At 41.4% G+C, this 24,549-nt stretch overlaps 1 protein-coding gene across 2 annotated transcripts in view; it reads right to left on the minus strand.

Moving 5' to 3' along the window:
* FLT4 (fms related receptor tyrosine kinase 4) overlaps nt 1-24,549 on the minus strand; it is a 226,158-nt gene that overhangs the window by 53,511 nt on the left and 148,098 nt on the right. For both annotated transcript variants that reach the window (XM_044281120.1, XM_044281119.1), the window contains exons 4-11: nt 23,507-23,616; nt 22,638-22,800; nt 22,415-22,554; nt 20,937-21,108; nt 14,023-14,140; nt 11,268-11,437; nt 5,266-5,428; nt 4,732-4,873 (exon numbers count right to left, since the gene is read on the minus strand). In XM_044281120.1, the coding sequence (XP_044137055.1) occupies nt 4,732-4,873; nt 5,266-5,428; nt 11,268-11,437; nt 14,023-14,140; nt 20,937-21,108; nt 22,415-22,554; nt 22,638-22,800; nt 23,507-23,616 (1,178 nt within the window). The remainder of the gene's footprint in view (nt 1-4,731; nt 4,874-5,265; nt 5,429-11,267; nt 11,438-14,022; nt 14,141-20,936; nt 21,109-22,414; nt 22,555-22,637; nt 22,801-23,506; nt 23,617-24,549) is intronic.

Here is a 24,549-nt window from a genome sequence, read left to right on the forward strand (position 1 = left end):
TGTACCTTAAAGGATTTTTCCAGGTGTAAAATATCAATGACCTGTCCTAGGGATAAGTAATCAATATCTGATTGTGGGTGTCTAACTGCCTATTCCTAGAGCAGTAATGTTACGTCCATCAGTCATGTGGCCTATATGAAGTTCAGTCCTATTCAAGTGAATGGACCTGAGCTGCAATACCAAGCACAGCCACTATACAATGTATGGCACTGTGCTTAGTAGGTTGTGAGGAGGCTGCATCGCTCGCGGAAGTAACACCATTTTTTCAAACAACTGATAGGTGGCGTTGATAGCTGTTGGACCCCCGCTGATCAGTTATTGAGGACCTATCCTTAGAATAGGTCATTAATATTGTATTCCTGGAAAAAAAACAGGGTAGCTATAGGGGGTGCAGAGGGTCCCAGGAGCCTGAAGGGACCCAAAGACCCTTGTGCCACATAAGAAAACACAAGTATTATAGAAAGTGCATGCTGGTCAAGTTACACCTCTGGCTGGAGAGTAGAGGGTTAGATCAAGAATTTGGCATTGGGTGCTGTTTCAATTTTTGCCTCAGGCAGCACGAAGGGTATGTGCTTCCCTGCCCCTAGCCACAAAGCACTGAGGGAAGGGGGGCTCAAGCTGAACTATTGCATCAGGGCCCATGAGCCTTTAGCTATGCCCTTGGAAAAAAAACTTTATTAACCAATCAACGAAACAAAGGAATGTAGCTGGATCAGTACAGCAGCCTTCACATAGATTCAAGAATCAAGTCTGGGGTCAGGGGTGCAAGCCTCAGGTACCCACACAAACCATGTGGCTGTGCATAGGGTTTTATTCTACTAGGCCTTATAGGCTTTGTTATTTCTGAGGCCTATTATCACATTTGGACCTTGGCCCCCTGCATAACCTTCTGGTCCTTTAGTAGGTTATATAGATTCTTTTTAAAATCTCAAGCTATTCTTTACCTGATTTGCTAAGGGCTCTTTCACACCTGCATTCTTTTCTTCCGGCATAGAGTTCCGTCGTCGGGGCTCTATGCCGGAAGAATCCTGATCAGTTTTATCCTAATGCATTCTGAATGGAGAGAAATCCGTTCAGGATGCATCAGGATGTTTTCAGTTCCGGAACGGAACGTTTTTTGGCCGGAGAAAATACCGCAGCATGCTGCGCTTTTTGCTCCGTCCAAAAATCCTGAAGACTTGCCGCAAGGCCGGATCTGGAATTAATGCCCATTGAAAGGCATTTATCCGGATCCGGCCTTAAGCTAAACGTCGTTTCGGCGCATTGCTGGATCCGACGTTTAGCTTTTTCTGAATGGTTACCATGGCTGCCGGGACGCTAAAGTCCTGGTTGCCATGGTAAAGTGTAGCGGGGAGCGGGGGAGCAGCATACTTACCGTCCGTGCGGCTCCCGGGGCGCTTCAGAGTGACGTCAGGGCGCCCCACGCAAATGGATGACGTGATCGCATGGCACGTCATCTATGCGCATGGGGCGCTCTGACGTCACTCTGGAGCGCCCCGGGAGCCGCGCGGACTGTAAGTATACCGCTCCTCCGCTCCCCGCTCCTACTATGGCAACCAGGACTTTAATAGCGTCCTGGGTGCCATAGTAACACTGAAAGCATTTTGAAGACGGATCTGTCTTCAAATGCTTTCAGTACACTTGCGTTTTTCCGGATCCGGCGTGTAATTCTGGCAAGTGGAGTACACGCCGGATCCGGACAACACAAGTGTGAAAGAGGCCTTAGTCTTGCTTCGACTACAGTCTAATGCAACATACACTATGTATCATGGAGATGCCATGGGGGAATGAGTCCATTAAAAGCTGAAGGAGATGTTAATACTGTCTTTTCAGCAGTATGTCCCTTCTGTGAAGGGAACAGATGTGTGACAAAAAACAGGAAAATTGCAACCTGCAGGAGTGGCCTGAAAACAGGAAGTGATGGGGAAATAGGAAACTGGTTGTGTCTGCAAAATGTTAGTGTTTTTTTAGGTCTAATTTTACTCCCTTTAAGCAGGTACTTAGTCACAGCGTCACATGAACCCACCAGGGAGCACAGAAAGGTCAGCGGATCTCACAAATGTTAGTATAGGTCACTCACTAGAAGACAGACACATACATGGCTACGTATCCTAACAGGAAGCAGCTCTGCTCCATGCTGCGGAACTTTCCTCGCAAAAGGAAACTTGTAGGATCTAATTATAGAGGCGTCCATTAACAAGCAATGAAAAACAGGACTCCGACTATATGAAAGCGACAGTTTTACATGGATTGAGATGTAAGTGAAAGTACATTAGGATATTGAAGATGTGTTCAAATAAATATATGAACATGGGACCAACACATATGTCTTCAACTGCCAAGTGCACATGTAACTGGTCATAGGGAAAAATGTAGCTCTTGCCAGGCATGGTAAAAACCACACTAAAAATGGAGCAGATGCTCCATAAATTTGTTGCAAATACCTACTCCCTGACAAAACAAGCAAAAACAGTCCACTTTTCTGGCGGAGTTCATTTCATACATTACCCCTAAAGTCTATACTATCTATTAGTTGTCTTAACTGGCACCAGAATTTTACAGCAAACTTCTAGAGCACATTGTCACATCTAAAGCCACATCCCTTTTCTCTCTAAGCCATGGCTCCTAGTGATTGAGGCAAAAAACTGTCTGTAAAAAAGTATCTAATAGTTCTACAGCTTTCTGAAATATTTTAGGAAGAATTTATCATGCAATTTGCACCAGAATTGTGGAGGAAAAAAACTAAAAGAATTTTGGTGTACACCTGTTTTGTAAACAAATAGGCAACTTTTTTTTCCCGATTTTACTGCATGCTCGCCATTTTTGGAAAAAAGTAGGTGAGGTTTAGTGGAGATGTTCAACTAGAAAATTGAGCAAATTATGGCATAATGCATCATCCTAGAGCCCAGGCAAGGTTTGTGGCATATACTGTATTAATATTGGTTTGTGGAGGTTTTTCTTCTTTGCTGCATTATTTTTTACATATAATATACTCTGGATCTGCCGTTTGTACAAATTACTAACTTTAGGCTTCATGCTCACAGCCATGTCTGTATTTCGGATCATAGAAAAATGTGGTACCTTCTATGTGCTCTCCGCATTTTTCATGTCCACAATCAGTCCAAATCAGAATAGGATATGTTATATTTTGTGGAACGTCCAAAAGGATCAGCAAAAAATACAGATGTGTGCACAGCCCCATAGAAATGAATGGGTCAATCCGCAAAAACGCTGGATAGCACAAGGATACAAAATACAGTCATGTGCATGAGACCTAATTCAAATTTTTGTTGGGCAATAGTGGCACTGACCTCTGATTTACCAGCACAGAGAGGGGATTTCATAAGGGAAATTTATAAAAAGGTATTCCTGGAAAAAAAAAAACATCTAAATGGCTATCAACATCTTTATCATCTTCAACAACACTGTAATAAAACCCAATCCAAATGCTTGTAGAAGCTTTTCACACTTGAATTGAACAGTACTTGGCAAAAGTCATCCTCAAAGAGGCTTGGTCGTTCTCCAGGGGTCCAACACCTTCTACAATACCTGACACGGCTGCTGCACAAAAGCCCAGTTTTATAACCATGAAAAATCCCAGTAACACTATATGCAGCCATTTCCAGTGGCACGTGGATCACTCTCCCTGGTGGAGGAATAGGTTGCCAGTATTTCCACAAAAACTGTATGGAGCAATTTTCTTTTAGTTCACGTGTGTATGGAGCACACCAACTACTTGAACTTCACTGTGTGCTGCAATGACTAGATACAGTGGTTTATTATGAAGATAAGCTCCTTGGGAAGCAATGATTCTGGGGAGAGATCTCTGAAGTACCCTATAGGCTCTGTTGAGGCTGGGTCCGGTTATCAGGTCAAACCTTATTCCCACCATGGGTGCTTTTGTTCCTCTTAAGGAATCCTGGTAATACAACATCTGATGGAAGTATTGTTTTTCTGTTGATTCATAAAATCTCTGACACCTTATTTAAATTGGTGGCATATGGACCTACAGTAGTGCATCATAGACCTGTATGGGTGTAATTCTGTCTACCGTATGTACAATGGAGATGTAGTTTGGTCGTGTATTTAAGCCCTTAAAAATCATCTAATTTGTAACTGCCGATTTAGGGTGCATTACAGAGCAGATCTATTATATGTCATGTCTTATTTAACTACAGTCCACTACAGGAGTGTGCATACATAGAGTATGTGACTGTTAAACATATGAACGAGAAATTTCATTCTATCGTTCAAAACATTATTCTACATTAATTTATTTTTATTTTTATTAATATTTATTTGCTGCATTATTTTCTAAATGTATATTGAATGTACTTATTTTTATGCATTTACTAAGTTATCTTTTTATTTTTTATGCTCTTATGAATCATATGCTGTTGAATGAATCCAGGTAAATCAGCTTCCTATGCGGTTGATTATTACTATGCTTGGCTGATATTTTCATACAGAAAGATTCAATGAATAGTTAAGGGTAATTATATAAATTCAGCTGTACTTTTAACCCAGGAATAACCCTGCTGTTGTTTCTGGTTACTGCTATGAATTTTTTTTCTGGGCATTTCCTTGATTGAAGAATAGATTGAGCGCAGACGCTTATGTTGTTGTATTCTGCATAATTGACTTCCCCAATAATTCATGATTGTTCCTGCCAGGATGACTTTAGGAAGTGCAATGCAATCAGGGAATATCACCCAGAGACTTTATGGATACCTTATTCCGTCCCTCCACAAACTCGCTCCAAGTATCTATGCTTTCAATGATGTTCACGTCACCATCCAGGGTCACGTCCTTCCAGTCTTTGCACTCAGGCATTCTGTCACGTTGTTGTTTGAGCGGAGGAGATTGATGGGGTCTACAAGGTGGCAAGAACCCAGAATAAGAGAACAATAAATATACATTTTATATTCATCGTAAAGTATTTTATAAAATTTCATCTTGCTAATAATTTTGTACAAAGCCGAAATTCTTTATTTCTATTACTAATACAACATTTAAAGAGTTATTTCAGATAACATGGACTTAGTCTGGTATTGAAGTCTGATCCTATTCACTTGAATAAGGTTTATATGCAATACCAGACACAGCCATAGACCAGAGTAGTATTTCTAGAAAAGAAAATAGATTTTTTTCTTTCTTGGACAATCCTCTTGTTTAAATTTGGTATATTTCTACCACCACTAAGCAGTTTTTGAAGGATTATTTAGGGTGAAAAATGACAAAGATAAATTATCATAGGGAACATACGCGCTGCGCCGTGCATACATCTTGCATGGTGTCCATGGCCGCCACTGCCACTGGATGGATGTTGGAGCTGGTACCCCAAACACAGTACAGGTCAGGACATGTCGACTACCTTGGGCATATATATTTGGTGGTGAAGTCTCCTTCTCGTGGATCTGAGGTGGAACTAAAAAGCAATGGAACAATTGAGTCAGCCCATAGTGGATTGGTCGCACAAGATATTTTCCTAGAAGCAAGATTTTATGTAGCTTTGTACAATTTTTTAATTTATGTGTTTCTCTTTCACAACCATGAACAGATGTATCCTTCCTTACCTTTCCTCTTGGCTCACTGTATCCCAAGATGTGTAGTACGAGATGACATGGTCTTTCAAAAAACATGATTTCAACACACTATGTCACGAGATGTCTATTCTAAATGTGTCTATGTGTGGCCATCAGTGCTTGTAAGGGTTTTGATAGCATTGTATTTGTTTCATGAGAACTTGGAGTCCTTAGCTAATTTCAAGCAAAAGTAAGGGTGGACACATCTGTATACAAACTGTGGACATAGGCAATTCAAAAAGTGAGCAATATACATGTTATCATATCATGGAGAATACAGATCTAAAGTGGTGATGTCATCAAAGCCACATAGCATTGTGTGCAATGATATGTGTGCTCTGCACACGATCTCTGTATAGCCTAACAATTAAGTATTCATTTTTATAGTAATATAGCCCTGTTTAACCCGTTAAGGAACCAGACATTTTTTACCTTTCTGACACCCTAACAGTCATTATCACAGGATAGCCCTGGAGGCCTAAAATGCAGTCACATTGTTCGTAATACTGATGCTCTTGGCAATGATGCAATGACTTCTACTGATGAATGCTCAGTGGTCCTGGGTCCCAATCTGACCAAGGGCAGAATCTGAATGGAATTTGTATTTCCACTTTTGGGTTTCCTCCTGGTACAGGTTCCTCCCAAACTCCAAAAACATTTAATTTGCTTCCTATAAAACTGATGTGGTACTTGGTTTATGATGGAACACATAAGACATGATTAGATACCCTAAGCCCACCAGAGGACCATCTTGTTCAGGGAAGCATTCTTATAGTAATATCAAAAAGGGCCCCTCCTAATACTGGTTCATATTGCGACACATTACAAGTTGGGAAGGAGGGCTCAGCGCCTGTTGTTCTTCTTCCATGTCCCTTGTTGGTGACAAGTGTTGTGTGATTCTGATGCTGGTTGAAGATAGAAAAATGTGCAGGCTGACACCATCCAGTGAGAAGGGGCCAAAGAGACTTGTTGAGCAGATGCCCTCTTCACCATGGGCACCACAACAGTGGCAAGATCTGTGTACAGGATGTGTAAGTCCAACATGCTGAACATTAACTTGGATATGCCCTGAAAAACGTTCCCACTTTCCAGCCACATATGCAAAAAAATATTATTCCAATATTTGTCTATATATGACACATACACACGTATTCTGATGTATAAAAAATGTCTTTAAGGATTTTTATTGGAAGCTTGCATCATTACAAGACATTTACAGCCATACTGTCATTATCAAGGACTGACAATTACAGAAACAGGACCATTATGACATGACTTCCAATTATCGTAAATGCTACAATGTACATCCTCAGGTGACCCAGAAAACATGATCAGAAACACGTGTATGACAGTGGCATGTGCAGATAGAAAACACATGTATAAGTGAATGATTAGAGTAGACATGGCCTATAGCATAAGGGTTTTCACATGTTCTTAATTTAGATATAATGTTCTAATGCTGTCAGTGCAATTTATGTGCAGTAAGTATGTGCTTTATACATGTAATGTATACATCATCTCAGCAGGTTGTACCTATTACATTTACTTTTTAGCAAACGTGTATATGACTACTATTTTTTTTCTTCTATGATATATTTAGAAAGAGAGGGGGCCTGGCCTATAGCAATGATCAAAATGGGTGCCCCATTATTGTTTTTCCACAAAAAGCCTTGGTATTTGTCTCCCCTCCTATACCATTTCCATAACCATTGGGCCAATACTCTAAAGCAGGCATCTCAAACTGCGGCCCTCCAGCTGTTGCAAAACTACAACTCCCAGCATGCCCGGACAGCCTACAGGTATCAGCCTACAGCAGGGCATTGTGGGAGTTGTAGTTTTACAATAGCTGGAGGGCCGCGAGTTTGAGACCCCTGCTCTAAAGGCTGTATTGGACTGTGTGATCATGCAGGCGATTGTCGGGAGGGAAGCATTCCTTCCCGGCAACCGCCTGCTCGTCAGAGGAGGACACCGCTGTGGAGGAGACCCGGTATGGGAAGGAGCAATTGACTAGTTGTTTGCCACAGTCAAACAATGATTTTTAAGCCAGTTTAAAAATCTGGATTTCCCAATGTGTATTCGTCGGCAGTATAACAGTATAACTCTGCCAGATCATCACTAACTACAAACGCTCATTAGCAATGATCTGGCAAACTATCTGTCTCTGTGGTAATACAGTATATATCCCATGACCACAGTACCATGTACATTTTATGTAATGAATCTTTGGCATACGCTCTACATATTCATACTGTAGTTTTCAACCCAGGCTAAGTGCTCCTTAACCTCCATACACCCATATAAACAGGGGCGGATTTGCCATAGACCCTACAGGGAAATTTCCCGGTGGGCCAATGCCCAGAGGGCTGCCCAAGCCCTCCTCATTTTTGCCAGTCAGGTAATAAAGATCTTATGCTTTGAGCATTAATTAATGTACGAGCATCAGTCACTTATGCTGGCCAGCCATCGTAGATGCTCTCCTGAATTCAACCTTATTGCCTTCCTTGGGATGATGATACAGTTTCACACTGTGGCAAGAGCGGCAGTATTTTGTGCTGCACTATGGTATTTGGTGCTGCTGGAGCGGTATTTTGTTCAGCACTACAGTATCACTGGCACTGCCTACTTTTGTCAGTTGGGACCAACCTACAATATGGGGCCACTTTAAGGTTTTTTTCCAGGACCACTTTACGTTCCCAATCCACCCCTGCATATAAAGAACATATTTTAGAGATTCTGTTTGACCCCATGATGCACTAAGGGACCTTGGGACTACAAAAAGCGCTCTAGAAACCAAGGCTAACTTCTGACATTATCCAGCTATGGTCAAGGCACTTAACATCTGTGCACAATCACGTATTAGAGGAATGGTGTATAGACCAGACCTTGAGGGATGATAGTAATTTTAGAGTCTTACTAATTAAACGTGAACTCAGCAATTATGTGATATATTATGTAGAGGCTAGAATATATGGGAATCTGGAAAGATAGTTAAAAACTTCAATGATAAACACAGGTTACCATGGGGACATAATTTCAATCAGTGATAATTTGCTGAATTCTAAGTTCATTTAGATATGATGACATTTCCTATGAAGGTTCGTTCATATAGCTGTATTCCAGATACATGTTGTATGGATCTGAAACAGCTCCAACAGAATTTTGTGGATCCATACTGCACCTTTGTGCACAGAGGTTTTTTCTCGCGAATCACAATATTAAAATAATTGTGTGTAATTCTCCTTTACTCACTGTATTACTGAGGCTAGCAGAGAGGAACAGCATTATTGGCAAAATATCCTGGTACATTTAAGTTCCGTCCCTAGGACCCATTAGCCCCAGTCTTGGTCTTGCCAACTCCGCTCCCATGACCACCTTGAAACACCAATAAACCACCCACAGTTGGAGTAAATTTGAACACACCTTGCCCACTTCTCCTTCCCTTTACCCCTTTTGATTGGCTATGTCCCTTTCTTGGGACTGTTGGCAACTATAGAGCAGCGCACAGAGTGGAACCAATGTGGGATGCGACTTCAGAAGAGGTAAAAGGGGTTGTCTAATCTGTGACAAAGGAGGCATATCACTAGGATGCGCACCTATATCGAGAACGGAGCAGGCCAAAGTGGTGGCTGGAGGACTCTGGTCTGGCCACCACCAAGCTCTGTCCCCATAGAAGTGAATGGGAGCGCACCATGCATGACCAGCCACCGCTCCCATTCACTTCTATGGGCTCGATGGAAATAGCCGAGCCATAGAAATGAATGGATTGGCGGCTGTGCATGCATAGTGCGCCATGCATCACTTTCGGGGCTCTGTTTAGATGATAGCTGTAGCTCCCAGCGGGGGTACCCGCAGCTATCAAACAATAGGGGCATATTCTGGCACAGTGATGGCGAACCTATGGCATGGGTGATAGAGGTGGCACTCAGAGCCCTCTTTGTGGGAACCCTGCAAAAAATCTTCGGTGTAACAATATGCCTTAGACTTTTCCTTCTATTCATCAGCATAGGGCGCACTATGAACGGCACAGGCAGCGCACTGAATGTAGGCAGGCCATTATAGCTAAATCATAAAGTACGTGGAAGATACACTATACTGGACTGTAGGATTCAGGTTAAATTGCCGTGTTGGCACTTTGCGATAGATATGTAGGTTTTGGGTTGCAGTTTGGGAACTCAGCCTGTAAAAGATTTGCCATCACTGTTCTAGCGATATGTCCCCATTGTCTCAGATGAGACAACCCTTTCAACTTTAAGTAGTCTCGATGTAACAGAAATGGATCAGAATGGGGATGTTAGTATCTTGTAATGTCATTCCTGCCAAACATCAACGATCCCTTTGTCTTTAGGATCAGAGGCTTCTGTCATTTCCCCTGCAGCCTGCAGGGGAAATAACAGAGGCCTGCAGCAGGGACTGATGCGTACCTATTGTTTTCCCTAACAGTATCCTACATTCATATTTGTCAAGAGAACTTGTCCCTTGCTTTGTGACTATCTATGCTTCTCTGAGACCGATTATTTAGGAACAGAAGTGAGATGAGTCCAGGACACATCTGCTGCAGCATCAGACACATACACATTGCACATATGAAGCTAAGGACAAATGCAGCTCCATATGAGTCCTGGACTCATTTCTAGTAAGTCAATTCTCACTTCTTTTTCTAGGTAATCCAGTAGTGGTCTGGTTACACAGGGGCATTGTTCAGCTGCTCAAAGTAAGTGACAGGTTCTTATTAAAGTTTTTGCTCAAAGCCATATTTTAAAAGCGGTTGTACAGTCTTTTTAGGCTACTTTCTCATCTGCGCTTTCCTTTTACGCTATTGAGATCCGTCATAGTATCTCAATAGCGGGGGAAACGCTTCCGTTTGATCCCCAGTGGGGACAAAACTGAACTGAACGAAATGGAGTGCACCAGAATGCATTCCGTTCCATCTGGTTGCATCTCCATCGCGGACAGAATTACGCTTCAAGCAGCGTTTTTCTGTCCGCAAGGTGGTGCTGAGCAAGACGGATCCGTCATGACACACAATGTACGTCAATGGTGGCTGATTCATTTTCTCTGACAAAAAAGAAAATGGATCCGTCCCCCATTGACTTACAATGGTTTTAGAGATGGATACGTCTTGGCTCTTTTAGAGATAATACAACCGGACAGTTGTATTATTATGAAGGAAACATTTTTGCTGATCCATGATGGATCCAGCAAAAAGCTGGTGTGAAAGTAGCCATATACTGATGGCCTATTCATAGGATAGGCTACCATCATCTGATCAGTAGGGGTCCAATACCCCTTACCCCCACTGATCAGCTATTTGAGAGTAGCTCCAGCACCAGAATTAGGTGCTGGAACCACACACAATGGATGGAGCTGTGTTGTCCCAGTACCTACTTCTGGCACCAGAGCTGCTCCTGAACATAGTATTGGATCCCTGCTAATCAGGTATTGATGGCCTATCCTGAGAAAAGACCAATATAAAAGAACTGGACAATCCCTTTAATTCCAGCTATGACTATATCAATTCAGCAGATTTTTTTTTTTTTGTTCAGATCTTACATAAGACGTATCTAAGACATACTATATATAGTTTATTCTGTACGCATATAGGTTTTCTGTCCAGTTAATGCAATGTTTCTTGTAAGAGAGATTGTTATGCCTGGTCTTGTCTCTGCCATACTTCATGCTTACCATTCACCACCAGTTGTACATTAATCCGCTGTTGCAGTCCAGCCTGCTGGTTCTTCAATACCAGAGTATATCTCCCAGCATCCTGCTCCGTTACATCTCTGATCTGTAAGGAGTATAATGACTGTCGATGCTTTCCATTGCTGCTGCTTACTGGCCTTCCATCTTTAAACCTGACAATATAAAAATAGCTGAAATGCTACACTGCTTCCGACATTTTGCTTCATGTATCTAAAATGATGGGAGCTTCACTTTTCTAATAGCCAGTTTCATAACCCCATGCATAGACATAGTGTTAGTTTAGTGAGAAACAAAATAAGTCTTGCAGGCCTGATACCTTTTAATGGCCAACAAAAATAGAAGCAATAATGTTACATAGCGAGCTTTGGAGACAACTTAGGTCGTTTCATCAGGCATACCACAAGAGCGTCTGAAGAAACAGCTATATATATATATATATATATATATATATACACTGAACAAAAATATAAACACAACACTTTTCCTCCCATTTTGCATGAGCTGAACTCAAAGATCTGAAACATTTTCTACATACACAAAAGAGCCATTACTCTCAAATATTGTTCACAAATCTGTCTAAATCTGTGTTAGTGAGCACTTCTGCTTTGCCGAGATAATCTATCCCACCTCACAGGTGTGGCATATCAAGGTGCTGATTAGACAGCATGAATATTGCACAGGTGTGCCTTAGATTTCCCACAATAAAAGCCCACTCTGAAATGTGCAGTTTGATCACATGGCACAATGCCACAGATGTCGCAACATTTGAGGGAGCGTGAAATTGGAATGATGACTGCAGGAATGTCTACCAGAGCTGATGCCCGTACAATGAATGTTAATTTCTCTACCATAAGCCATCTCCAAAGGCATTTCAGAGAATTTGGCAGTACATCCAAACGGCCTCACAACCGCAGACCACGTGTAACCACACCAGCCCAGGACCTCCACATCCAGCATGTTCACCTCCATGATCGTCTGAGACCAGCCACCCGGACAGCTGCAGCAACAATTAGTTTGCATAACCAAAGAATTTCTGCACAAACTGTCAGAAATTGTCTCAGGGAAGCTCATCTGCATGCTCGTCGTCCTCGTCGGGGTCTGGACCTGACTGCAGTTAGTCATCGTAACCGACTTGTGTGGGCAAATGCTCACACTCAATGGAGTCTGGCATGTTGGAGAGGCGTTTTGTTCATGGATGAGTCCCGGTTTTCACTGTTCAGGGCAGGTGGCAGAAAGCTTGTCTGGCGTTGTGTGGGTGCGGTTTGCTGATGTCAACATTGTGGATCGAGTGGCCCCTGGTGGCGGTGGGGTTATGGTATGAGCAGGGGTATGTTATGGACAATGAACACAGGTGCATTTTATTGATGGCATTTTAAATACACAGAGATACCGTGCCGAGATCCTGAGGCCCATTGTTGTTCTATTCATCCACAGCCATCACCCCATGTTGCAGCATGATAATGCACGGCCTCATATTGCAAGGATCTGTACACAATTCCTGGAAGCTGAAAACATCCCAGTTCTTGCATGGCCAGCATACTCACCAGACATGTCAACCATTGAGCATATTTGGAATGCTCTGGATCGGTGTGTACGACAGCGTGTTCCAGTTCCTGAAATATTCTGCAACTTCGCACAGCTATTGAAGAGGAGTGGACCAACGTTCCACAGGCCACAATCAACAACCTGATCAACTCTATGCGATGGAGATGTGTTGCACTGCGTGAAGAAAATGGTGGCCACACCAGATACTGACTGGTTTTCTGACCCCCCCCCCCCCCCACCCAGTAAGGCAAAACTGTGCACATTTCAGAGTGTCCTTTTATTGTGGGCAATCTAAGGCACATCTGTGCAATATTCATGCTGTCTAATCAGAACCTTAATATGCCACACCTGTGAGGTGGAATGGATTATCTAACACAGATTTAGACAGATTTGTGAACAATATTTGAGAGTAATGGCTCTTTTGTGTATGTAGAAAATGTTTCACATCTTTGAATTCAGCTCATGCAAAATGGGAGCAAAACCGAAAGTGTTGCGTTTATATTTTTGTTCAGTATATATATATATATATATATATATAAATTTTATGGTCTCCAAATTGATGTTGCCCCCACTTTGTCTATTGCAGAATCTTTAGATCTTGTAGTGTGCCATAAATCCCTGGGATAAATTCAGTCCATTATTCAGTGTGGCAAGCAGTGTCATAAATGTGTATACCTAAATTCTTTTGTCATGTTTGAAATTTGTAATACACAGTATCACACTTTTTTCTTTTTCTTTAGACATAGAGTTAAAACGTACAATTTTTTTGTGTCTACAGCCACCACTAGAGGGAGTTTAGGAGCATTCTACACTGGATTCAGTAAAACAGCCTGCAGTACATTCTCAAGCTCTGCCTAGTGGTAGCTGCAGGTAGTTAGAATCCTATCTTTTAACTTTGTCTATGCATGAAATTTGGAACTCTGTATTAGAAAAGCTGATCTCGGACTGATATGAAAATTAAGAAAATGTTCAGCACAAAAATTGGGACACAAAAAAGACATGCCCTAACAGACTATAAACTTAATACAGCAAGTCTATATTCAGCCAATGGGACATAGGCTAAATCAGTATCACGTATATCAGGGCTTTTTCAGAAATTCCTGGTATAGGCGATACTATGATTGTAAATTGCAGCAAGGGACACACAGCTGTAGGCACATGTCATGGAACAAGTAAAGTAATATCGTCATACCACTGAAATGTAGGTGTTGGGAAAGCGGAAACTTTCACTGACAGTCTTGTCAACTTGTCTCCGGCTGTGGCTTCAATGACTGTGTTCTCCTTGGTCTCCACAGAAATAAAAGGCTTCTCTATGGAAGAAAAAGAAGTTACAAAGCCAGTGAGAAGAATATATTTTGGAAAGAGATCATCATTTTATCATAAAAGCATCTACAGCTTTAGAAATGGATTCATTGCAAATAATAAAACAAAATGTGCCCACAAGCTGTGCAGCAATTAGCAGCAATGGTCGGACATCAAACTTTTTACAAATTGCCAATATAAAAGTGATATTTTTTATTCAATGTGCACTCACTGACAGAAAAAAAAATATTGCTCCAAGAATGAGTTGTTGGAATGCAATGAAACTTTATATGTTTGAATGTAATGATATATGTAAGTGATTAGAATAATAGAGTGAAAGTATAAGTTTATTTGTGAAAACTGTACAATTAAAAGGAGGATCTAGGATCTAGGTCACCTCTAGCCTGGGTCTGTGGATCCTATACACTTGTACACTGCCGAAGCTGGCATTGCAGCGGGTTCCATAAAGGCTTGATTAACGATAAATCTGGACAGGGCAAGGAGGTCTTGTAATCTGGCAAGGGCATTCCTGGGAAACACTTGCTTAGTGTGGTGTATATTATCCTGCTGAAAAATGCCAGTTGGAAGCCATGTCTGGACCGTTTGGAGCCTGTTCACTCTGACATAACCACTGCTCCCAACACGTCCTACTATCTACTTCTGAACAGCCTAGCTGGTGGGCAATTCATCAAAATGACCATCTTGCTTCCCTCAGTCCAATGATGCGCCCCTCTGAAAGTCTGACAACTGGGAAAAATGTATTTGTGTGTGCCATAGAGCCAAATATAGCAATCTCTCACCAAGAGGTACACTAAACAAAAGCAGGCTTTTTATAGGTCAGCGAGGTAAGCACTTTCTGCATCCTCTTGTAGCAAGACCCAGTGTCTAATCAGACCACACCTATAATCATTTAGCTATCTGCCTGATACACAACTGCATGCTAAGTTTGCAGCAATACAACATTTCCATCTGGGTGCATTATTTTTGTTATTGAGTGTACAGTATGTTTTAAATAAGTATAAAGCTACAGTATGGGGGGGGGGGGGGTCATGTACAATGCATTTGGAAAGTCTTCAGACCCTTTTCACAGTTTATGTTGTGGTCTTGTGCTAAAAAAAAAAAAAAAAAATGTTCCCCTTCATTACAGGGAGTGCAGAATTATTAGGCAAGTTGTATTTTTGAGGATTAATTTTATTATTGAACAACAACCATGTTCTCAATGAACCCAAAAAAACTCATTAATATCAAAGCTGAATATTTTTGAAAGTAGTTTTTAGTTTCTTTTTAGTTTTAGCTATTTTAGGGGGATATCTGTGTGTGCAGGTGACTATTACTGTACATAATTATTAGGCAACTTAACAAAAAACAAATATATACCCATTTCAATTATTTATTTTTACCAGTGAAACCAATATAACATCTCAACATTCACAAATATACATTTCTGACATTCAAAAACAAAACAAAAACAAATCAGTGACCAATATGGCCACCTTTCTTTGCAAGGACACTCAAAAGCCTGCCATCCATGGATTCTGTCAGTGTTTTGATCTGTTCAACATCAACATTGCGTGCAGCAGCAACCACAGCCTCCCAGACACTGTTCAGAGAGGTGTACTGTTTTCCCTCCTTGTAAATCTCACATTTGATGATGGACCACAGGTTCTCAATGGGGTTCAGATCAGGTGAACAAGGAGGCCATGTCATTAGATTTTCTTCTTTTATACCCTTTCTTGCCAGCCACGTTGTGGAGTACTTGGACGCGTGTGATGGAGCATTGTCCTGCATGAAAATCATGTTTTTCTTACCTTGCAGACTTCTTCCTGTACCACTGCTTGAAGAAGGTGTCTTCCAGAAACTGGCAGTAGGACTGGTAGTTGAGCTTGACTCCATCCTCAACCCAAAAAGGCCCCACAAGCTCATCTTTGATGATACCATCCCAAACCAATACTCCACCTTCACCTTGCTGGCGTCTGAGTCGGACTGGAGCTCTCTGCCCTTTACAAATCCAGCCATCTGGCCCATCAAGACTCACTCTCATTTCATCAGTCCATAAAACCTTAGAAAAATCAGTCTTGAGATATTTCTTGGCCCAGTCTTGACGTTTCAGCTTGTGTGTCGTCTTGTTCAGTGGTGGTCGTCTTTCAGCCTTTCTTACCTTGGCCATGTCTCTGAGTATTGCACACCTTGTGCTTTTGGGCACTCCAGTGATGTTGCAGCTCTGAAATATGGCCAAACTGGTGGCAAGTGGCATCTTGGCAGCTGCACGCTTGACTTTTCTCAGTTCATGGGCAGTTATTTTGCGCCTTGGTTTTTCCACACGCTTCTTGCGACCCTGTTGACTATTTTGAATGAAACGCTTGATTGTTCGATGATCACAGCTTCAGAAGCTTTGCAATTTTAAGAGTGCTGCATCCCTCTGCAAGATATCTCACTATTTTTGACTTTTCTGAGCCTGTCAAGTCCTTCTTTTGACCCATTTTGCCAAAGGAAAGGAAGTTGCCTAATAATTATGCACACCTGATATAGGGTGTTGATGTCATTAGACCACACCCCTTCTCATTACAGAGATGCACATCACCTAATATGCTTAATTGGTAGTAGGCTTTCGAGCCTATACAGCTTGGAGTAAGACAACATGCATAAAGAGGATGATGTGGTGAAAATACTCATTTGCCTAATAATTCTGCACGTAGTGTATGCACTCAATACCCATAGTGACAATGTGAAAACAGAATGTTCAAAATCTTTGCTAATTTAATGAAAAGGATAAACAAAATATTGCATTGACATAAATATTCAGACACTTTACTCAGTGCTCAGTTGAAGCACCTTTGGCAGCAATTAAAGCCTCCAGTCTTCTTTGGTATGATTCCACAAGGTTTGCACACCTGTATTTGGGGATTTTCTGCCATTCTTCTCTGCAGATCTTTTCAAGCTCTGTCAGGTTGGATTGGGACCGTTGGTGAACGGCCATTTTCAGGTCTCCCCAGAGATGCTTGATTGGGTTCAAGTTAACGCTCTGGCTGGGCCACTCAAGGACATTCAGGTTTCCCTCAATCCTAATCAGTCTCCCTGTCCTATTCACTGAAAAACATGCCCACAGCATAATGCTACCACCACCATGCTTCACTGCAGGAATGGTGTTGGGCAGGTGATTCGCAGTGCTTGATTTCCTCCAGACATGATGCATAGAATTAAAGCCAAAAAGTTCAATCTTGGTTTAATCAGACCAGAGAATCATGTTTCTCGCAGTCTGCTCTGATATGCAGTCAGCTGTGAGACCTTATGCAGGCAGGGATATGTCTTTCCAAATTATGTCCAATCAACTGAATTTACCACAGGTGGACTCCAATCAAGGTGTAGAAACATCTCGAAGATGATCAAGAGAAATGGAAGCCCCCGCAGAGCTAAATTTTAAGTGTTATAGCAAAGCGACTGAATACTTACGCCCAATACAAAATTTTGGTTTTTACTTTTTAGTAAATTTACAAATATAACATTCTGTTTTCACCTTGTCAGTATCGGGTACTGAGTACAGACTGATGGGGAAAACTTGATTTTTCTCTTCATTTTGGCACAAGGCTACAACATAACAAAATGTGACAAAAGTGAAAGGGTCTGAAGGCTTTCTGAAACATTTTAAGTTTGCCCTACAATTACAGAGACAGATCATTAAAATTTAGACTCTCATCAAAATTATATGGATCTGACAGTAGATATCATGTCTATGTTCAGATTATAAACTTGTCATGCTCATTATATAATTGTCAGTAGATACCTTGGATAAACTAATGCTCTGGCACAGGTTTTTGACCATGACTCAAGATCACAGAATGGGCAAAAGGAGCATATACGTTATGGCCTCCATCATTTTGGTGCTCCAGAGCCCCTCCTCAGACTACTATAAATTTATTTCCCATGTAATTTAAGTTCTATATGGCATTATTAGTTATTTACTGTTTGGCAATATGATGTTGTTTTTATGGGGGTCATTTACTATAGACTGGCATTTCATATTTCACTCTTAGTAAAAAGCCCGCTGATGGACAATAAAACCAATTGTGGTGATGTGTACAATATAAGTGCTGGGAGGCGTGTATATCCCACCCAGATACCCCAGCTGGGTGAGAGAACTGAAATCCAGACAGCTGTAGTGGTTTCAGCAAAGTGTAGTTTGCTGAGACAGTTTTGTTTAGATGTTGTTCTGGGCTGGTTTTTATGTGGACTGGGGGAAAGGTTTGGTAGTGGGATCTGCCAGTCCACACCCATGTATTGTCTTTTGCCGGAGGTTATCACAGATGAGGCCTGCTGCTGTAATCAAGGAGGGATAAAACAACCCTCTGTGTATGACTTGGAGGGAGCAAGGCTGAGGAAGCCTAAGAGAAGGGGGAGCCTGAGAGGCTTTGTGTGATCTCAGCCAGAGGGCTGAGGGGCCAACAGCCTTTGTAAAGCATGATGTTTGGGGGCCCAGCGACACCTACGGAAACAGAGTCGCACAGTCAGAGTAAGGAGGACTTCTGGACCATCTTCCCCCAAGGGTGCTGGTGTGGTCGCAGCCTGAAGGCTGCTTGACCGTATAGGATCTAATCCTGTGTGTGAATGACGCTATATAGGTGAGGTTGAGACAACACGTGTATTAGGTAGAGCCCAGACGGGCAGGTGTTTATTTTTTGATGTTTATGTGTGTGATGGTGCTGAAGTGCCGAAATAAAGCACCTTTCGGACTTGAACCCCGTTGTCAGAGGAGAAGTCTGTGATTGCGACCCCCTGTGAAAGAGTGATCCCTTACAAAATATATTAGGAGGCTCAAGCCTCTTGATAAATTTGTCACATCTATGAGGTCTGTGCACCAGAAACTGAAACCTACTCAAGCTAGGGGCTGGCGTAGATTTCATTTGCAATCGTATGCCTAAATTATAATAAACGTGTCAGGCGGCAGTGACCCCATCAATTTTTTTAAACTGTGATGAGAGCAACATATAACATAAAAAGTCTCAATATTTTCATGCAAAAAGTCATTTGCATATCATTATGTGACTTTTTTTTAATGCCAAAACAGGCATAAAGCCTTTGCAAATGACCCCCTATATTCTTATTATTTGGACACTATGCTACACTTTTATTTAGCAGTGAGGGTTATATTATAGAATATTTAGAAAATAATACGCCAGTTCTACTATTATTTTCATTCTTCCCACAAACTGAAATCCAAGCACGCACTTTTGTGGAGGAGTACACTGAGACAGCTGATGGGGCAAAAGAACGTTTGGTTAACAGCATTCCTATGTGTATGACCAGCATTAGTGCAGGGAATAATAGACAATGTTCAAATTATATTATCTACCATAGAGGCCGGGCATGTGACTGGTGGCCGTCATGGACTTTTACACTCAAATTTGCTGTGATAGTTTGAAAGCGGAAACCCACACTAAGAGGAGCTCAATGTGCAAGCAAGGCCACTAGTGATAAGCGAAGCAAGCTTTGGATGTTAAATCTGAAGTCGCTTCATTCATAACTTCGGAATAATACTGTACGGAGATCCATCTCCGTACAGTATTAGAATGTATGGGCTCTGATGATCTGAAGTTAGTTATTTGCGAAGATGTGCGTGACTTTGTTGAATAACTTCGGTGATTGGAAAACCACTTTAAAACTTGAAACTGAACTCGGTGGTTGACCAGCATTAATCCGTTATGAACGAAGCGACTTTGGATGTAACACCCAAAGCTTGCTTCGCTCATGTCTAATGGCCACCATTGTTGGATTGCAGGGTGGTCATACCCATGGAAACAAGCAGTGTATAATGCAATGGAAAAATGAATAATACCAGCAAAGGAAGCAAAAAAGACAATCACAATACATTAGTAAGTGGCTTTTTTTTTTTTACTTTCTCTACATGATAAATGGCATTTGCTGAAGTGAGGCAACCCCTTTAACTGTAGAAACCAGTGTCAGGTTGCTGTTGCCAAGGCCAATAAGATAATGGGTTGCATCAAAAGGGCTATAGATGCTTGTGATAAGAACATAGTCCTACCACTTTATAAATCACTAGTCAGACATTGAAGAGGGTTCTTTACATGTAAGAGCAGTGAGACTATGGAACTCTCTGCCTGAGGAGGTAGTTGTGGTGAATTCACTAAAAGAGTTCAAGAGGGGCCTGGACGTATTTCTGGAGTGTAATAATATTACTAGAGAGGGGTCGTTGATCCAGGAAGTTATTCTGATTGGCTGATTGGAGTCGGGAAGGAATTTTCCCCTAAAATCAGGAAAATTTTAATCTACCTCATGTTTTTTTTTTTTGCCTTGCTCTGGATCAACATTGCCCGATGAGAGGCTGAATTGGATGGACGGATGTCTTTACAAACTATGTTATGATGGCATCTATCATTATATATCATAGAAAATTCTGATGACAGCTTTTCTGGTTTGGATCCAAATCACCATGTGCAGCAATGTCTTCCCATGCAGAAATATTTGCCCCATTGTACAGTGAGTGTATGTGGCTCTTGATCCAGATGGTGATTTGAATTCATCCACACATGTTCTCCCTGACTATACTGGAGAAATATTTGGAATCTCACAGTAGTGCAGCCTCAGCCAATGGGCCTGTAACATTCAGCAATCATATCTCAGAAAGGTATTAAAAGCAGGTCTGGCAGTCACATTTATAGTATTCAGTAACAAAAAGCAGCATGTGCACCCCCTCCTCCTATAGGTTATTTGCTACCTCGGCCCTTTAGCTGCTCTGATAGATCAGCTATATCACAAGGTAACCCGCACCATTGCCCATTCATTCTGTACCGTGCACAATGACCTCGATGCTCTCCTGGTATTGCCATGTCTCACTCATGGCATGACACACATACTTCCCCAGATCCGATTGGTTTACACTAGGCAGAGTAAGAGTACTGAACATCTCTGTGTGGTCCTGCTGGGGTAGACGATCAGAGTGCTCTGTCACAAAGCGGTTACTCTGTAAAGAGATGAAGAGACAAGGACTTGGGTAGTATTATTACTATAAAGGTAATGTAGTAAAAGCTATCTATAAATCCCTTGTAAGACTGCATCTTGAGTACATGATTCAGCTTTGGGCAGGTATAGGAGCGCTAGAGAAGGGTTCAAAGGTGAATGACTAGATTAAAAAATGGCGTTGGAAGTCTCTCAGACTTTTAGCTTGGAAAAAAACTCTTTAGAGGAGCTCTCTATTGACCCACGTACAATTGGTTAATTCTAATATACAGTATGTAATCTAAACAGCAGCCAAAAGTTAGTGTAAAGTATGAAGTTGACTTTTGCTACCATTATTTATGTATCTAAAAAAATGAAAAAAAAATTGCCAAATAGTCTAATAAAAAACAAACATTGATTACAAAGCTTGCGCTATTTGGTGTATACAGCTCATTTACAGACATATGTGCCTGAAAATGTCACCGCTGAAGCCATTGATTGGCGGTGATGTGCATATAGATGGCACATCACACCTCTGGTCCAATGAGACAGGAACATTCTAATTTAGCTCTAGGTCCCTAGAGGAGATCTGGAGCTCCCTATTAAAATATGGAGGTAGAATTAATCTAAAGATGTATTAAGAAATTAATTAGCAAGACATTTTGGATCCTAATATTGTAATATTTAGTTGCATATTGTGATGATTATTAAGATTCATTGAAATATCAATGATCTATATACTATTACTTTTGTTTTTTTTTAACCGTAGTTTTACTAAAGGCCAGAAAGAGGGACATATTATTCTGGGGCTGCAAGTCGAAAGGAATTGACATTGTTGCTACAGTTCATTAACTGGCTTAAAGGAATTTTCTGAGTGTTTTATACTGATGACCTGTCCTCAGGATAGGTCACCAGTATTTGATCAGTGGGGATCCGATTCCCGGGTCCTACCTGACAATCAGCTGTATGAAGAGATGTGGTGCTCTTGTAATCACTGCGGGCCCTTCTTAAACCAGTGACAACACGCTCATCTGTCAAATGGGCTCGGCACAGCTCAGTCCTATTCAAGTGAATGGGCCTGAACTGTAATACCAAGCACAGCCACTATACAATGTACGGCGCTGTGCTTGGTAAGCTGCAAGGAGGCCGCGGCACTCACCTGAGCCCACAGCTTCCTCAAACAGCTGATTGGCGCCCACCAATCAGATACTGGTGACCTAGGCTGAGGATAGGCCATCAGTATAAAACCCCTTTAATTCATTGGTTAGGTGCAATAGTAACAAGTCTTAATTTAATAAAACGGGTGAAAATGAAATAAATAAAAAGTTCACCTTTTTGCCGGGGTAATCCCACTGAAAGCTGACAGCTGTATTAAACTCTGCAATTACAGTGCAGTTTAATACTAGTTGGTCTCCTACTAGCAGCTCTACTGTGTCTTTAGGAGAAAGGTACATGTCGTAGAAATGGTATCCTGGAGTGAAGAGAAGCAGATAAAGTAGATAGATCCAGCAAAAACAACCAGAACCACAGACTGGACACATGACCGACTCCTACCTGTAAAGTGGATAAGGAAATAATTTGACATAAACTTCTTTCCGTCTATGATGGTCATACACTGGACCAAGAGGGAATCTCTTATCTGGTCTGCAGGGACGATCATCCCGTCTTTATTGTCCCATCTCACATTCTTCCCATCTGGTATAATAACTGAGCTTTGCTAAAAAAAAAAAAAATGTAGAAAGATGTTGGAGAGGAACAAAATCATAACCTTCAAATAGAATCAATCCACAAGCATTTAGAATTCCATGACTGCTATTAACCTTGCCGTAATATAGAAATACATTAATAGATGAATACGCTGTTATGCATCTAGAACAGTAATGCTGTGTTCTTCATGGTGATGTTCTGCTGCAGGGAATTTACCACTAGGTATTAAAGAGGTATTCCTATTGTATAATGTTCCAGCTTTATACCTTAAAGAGGACCTGTCACTGTCACCTCTTCTGATATGTCTGTTTTCTTATGTAATTGTATTCCGCATGAAATGAAAAATCTGGAGCATTTATTCTTATGACTCTGTTGTGCCATCCCTCCATTATTCCCACTAGAAGTTTACGACTAAAGGTTCAACCGGGTGTTACCAGTTGAGGGTGTGTCTCTGCACAGTCTGGCACTATCCAATCAGACACATCCCCAACTGGTAACATTAATCTGGACCGTCATTCATAAACTTCTAGTATGAAAAATAGAGGAAAGGCACATCATAGAGTCCTAAAAATAAATGCTCCAGAATTGTTATTACATGGGGAATACAGACATATCAGGAGAGGTGACAGGCCCCCTTTAAGTAAGCCTAGCTAGCCTAGTGTATTCATGTATACTTGGTGTATTCTATTCATACAGAAGAATCTACTAGTTCATACCGTTTGCAGAGTAACATTGAGGTCTGGAATAGATACTTGGCACGGGACTCTGGTTGTTTCCTTATTTATTACTATGGTCCCAACAGGGTTGATGAATGGTTGCTCCCAGTCTGATAATACAAGAGTGAGAATCAAAGACAGATGCTATATCAGAGTCAAGGATGAATAATCAAAATCTATTTTTCCTTCTGATCCTTCTCAATCCATTTAGCATTGTTGCATTTTCTCCACTGGCCATTTGAGTAGATTGCACAGGCTTAAAGTGAATTCCCACTTTTGAAAAACATTTTCTTTCATATTAATTTCTTAATATATGTTTTAAATTGGTCTGCATACCTGCGTAGTACAAACTAATGCATACATGATAAATTAATTCAATAATGAAACAATATGCAGCAAATAGTTATCCCCTATACTGTGGATAACCAGAGTACCACTTTAATATCTATGAAGGTGATTGGAATAAAGTAGAATGTTGACTGCTGTACAGATCTAAAATGAAATGTAAAAAGTTGGGACATTTCCTTTAAAGGCTATGTACACATTCGGGGGCAATTTTTTTATGATTTTATTTTACACATTTTTGGCTGAAAATGTTTCAATTGGTCTTTATTAAAAATATTGAGCCTTTCTGTCACAGAGGGTAATTGTTTAATAGCTGTGTGAATCCTATTTTCACTTTGTGTCGGCCATCTAATAAACCTTAAAGAGGACCTTTCACTCGTATACAAACTAAAAACTAACTCTATCTGTGGGCAGAGCGGCGCCCAGGGATCCCCCTGCACTTACTAGTATGCCTGGGCGCCGCTCCGTTCGCCCGGTATAGGCTCCGGTGTCTCAGCTCCGTCTGTTGTATTAGACTGATTTTTTGTAGGAGGCGTGTCCCTTGCTGCAGCACTGGCCAATCGCAGCGCACAGCTCATAGCCAGGCTATGAGCTGTGTGCTGCGATTGGCCAGCACTGCAGCAAGGGACACGCCTCCTACAATAAATCAGTCCAGTACAACAGACGGAGCTGAGACACCGGAGCCTATACCGGGCGAA

The sequence above is a fragment of the Bufo gargarizans genome, chromosome 2, assembly GCF_014858855.1.
Source record: "Bufo gargarizans isolate SCDJY-AF-19 chromosome 2, ASM1485885v1, whole genome shotgun sequence".
NCBI classification, from domain to species: domain Eukaryota; kingdom Metazoa; phylum Chordata; class Amphibia; order Anura; family Bufonidae; genus Bufo; species Bufo gargarizans.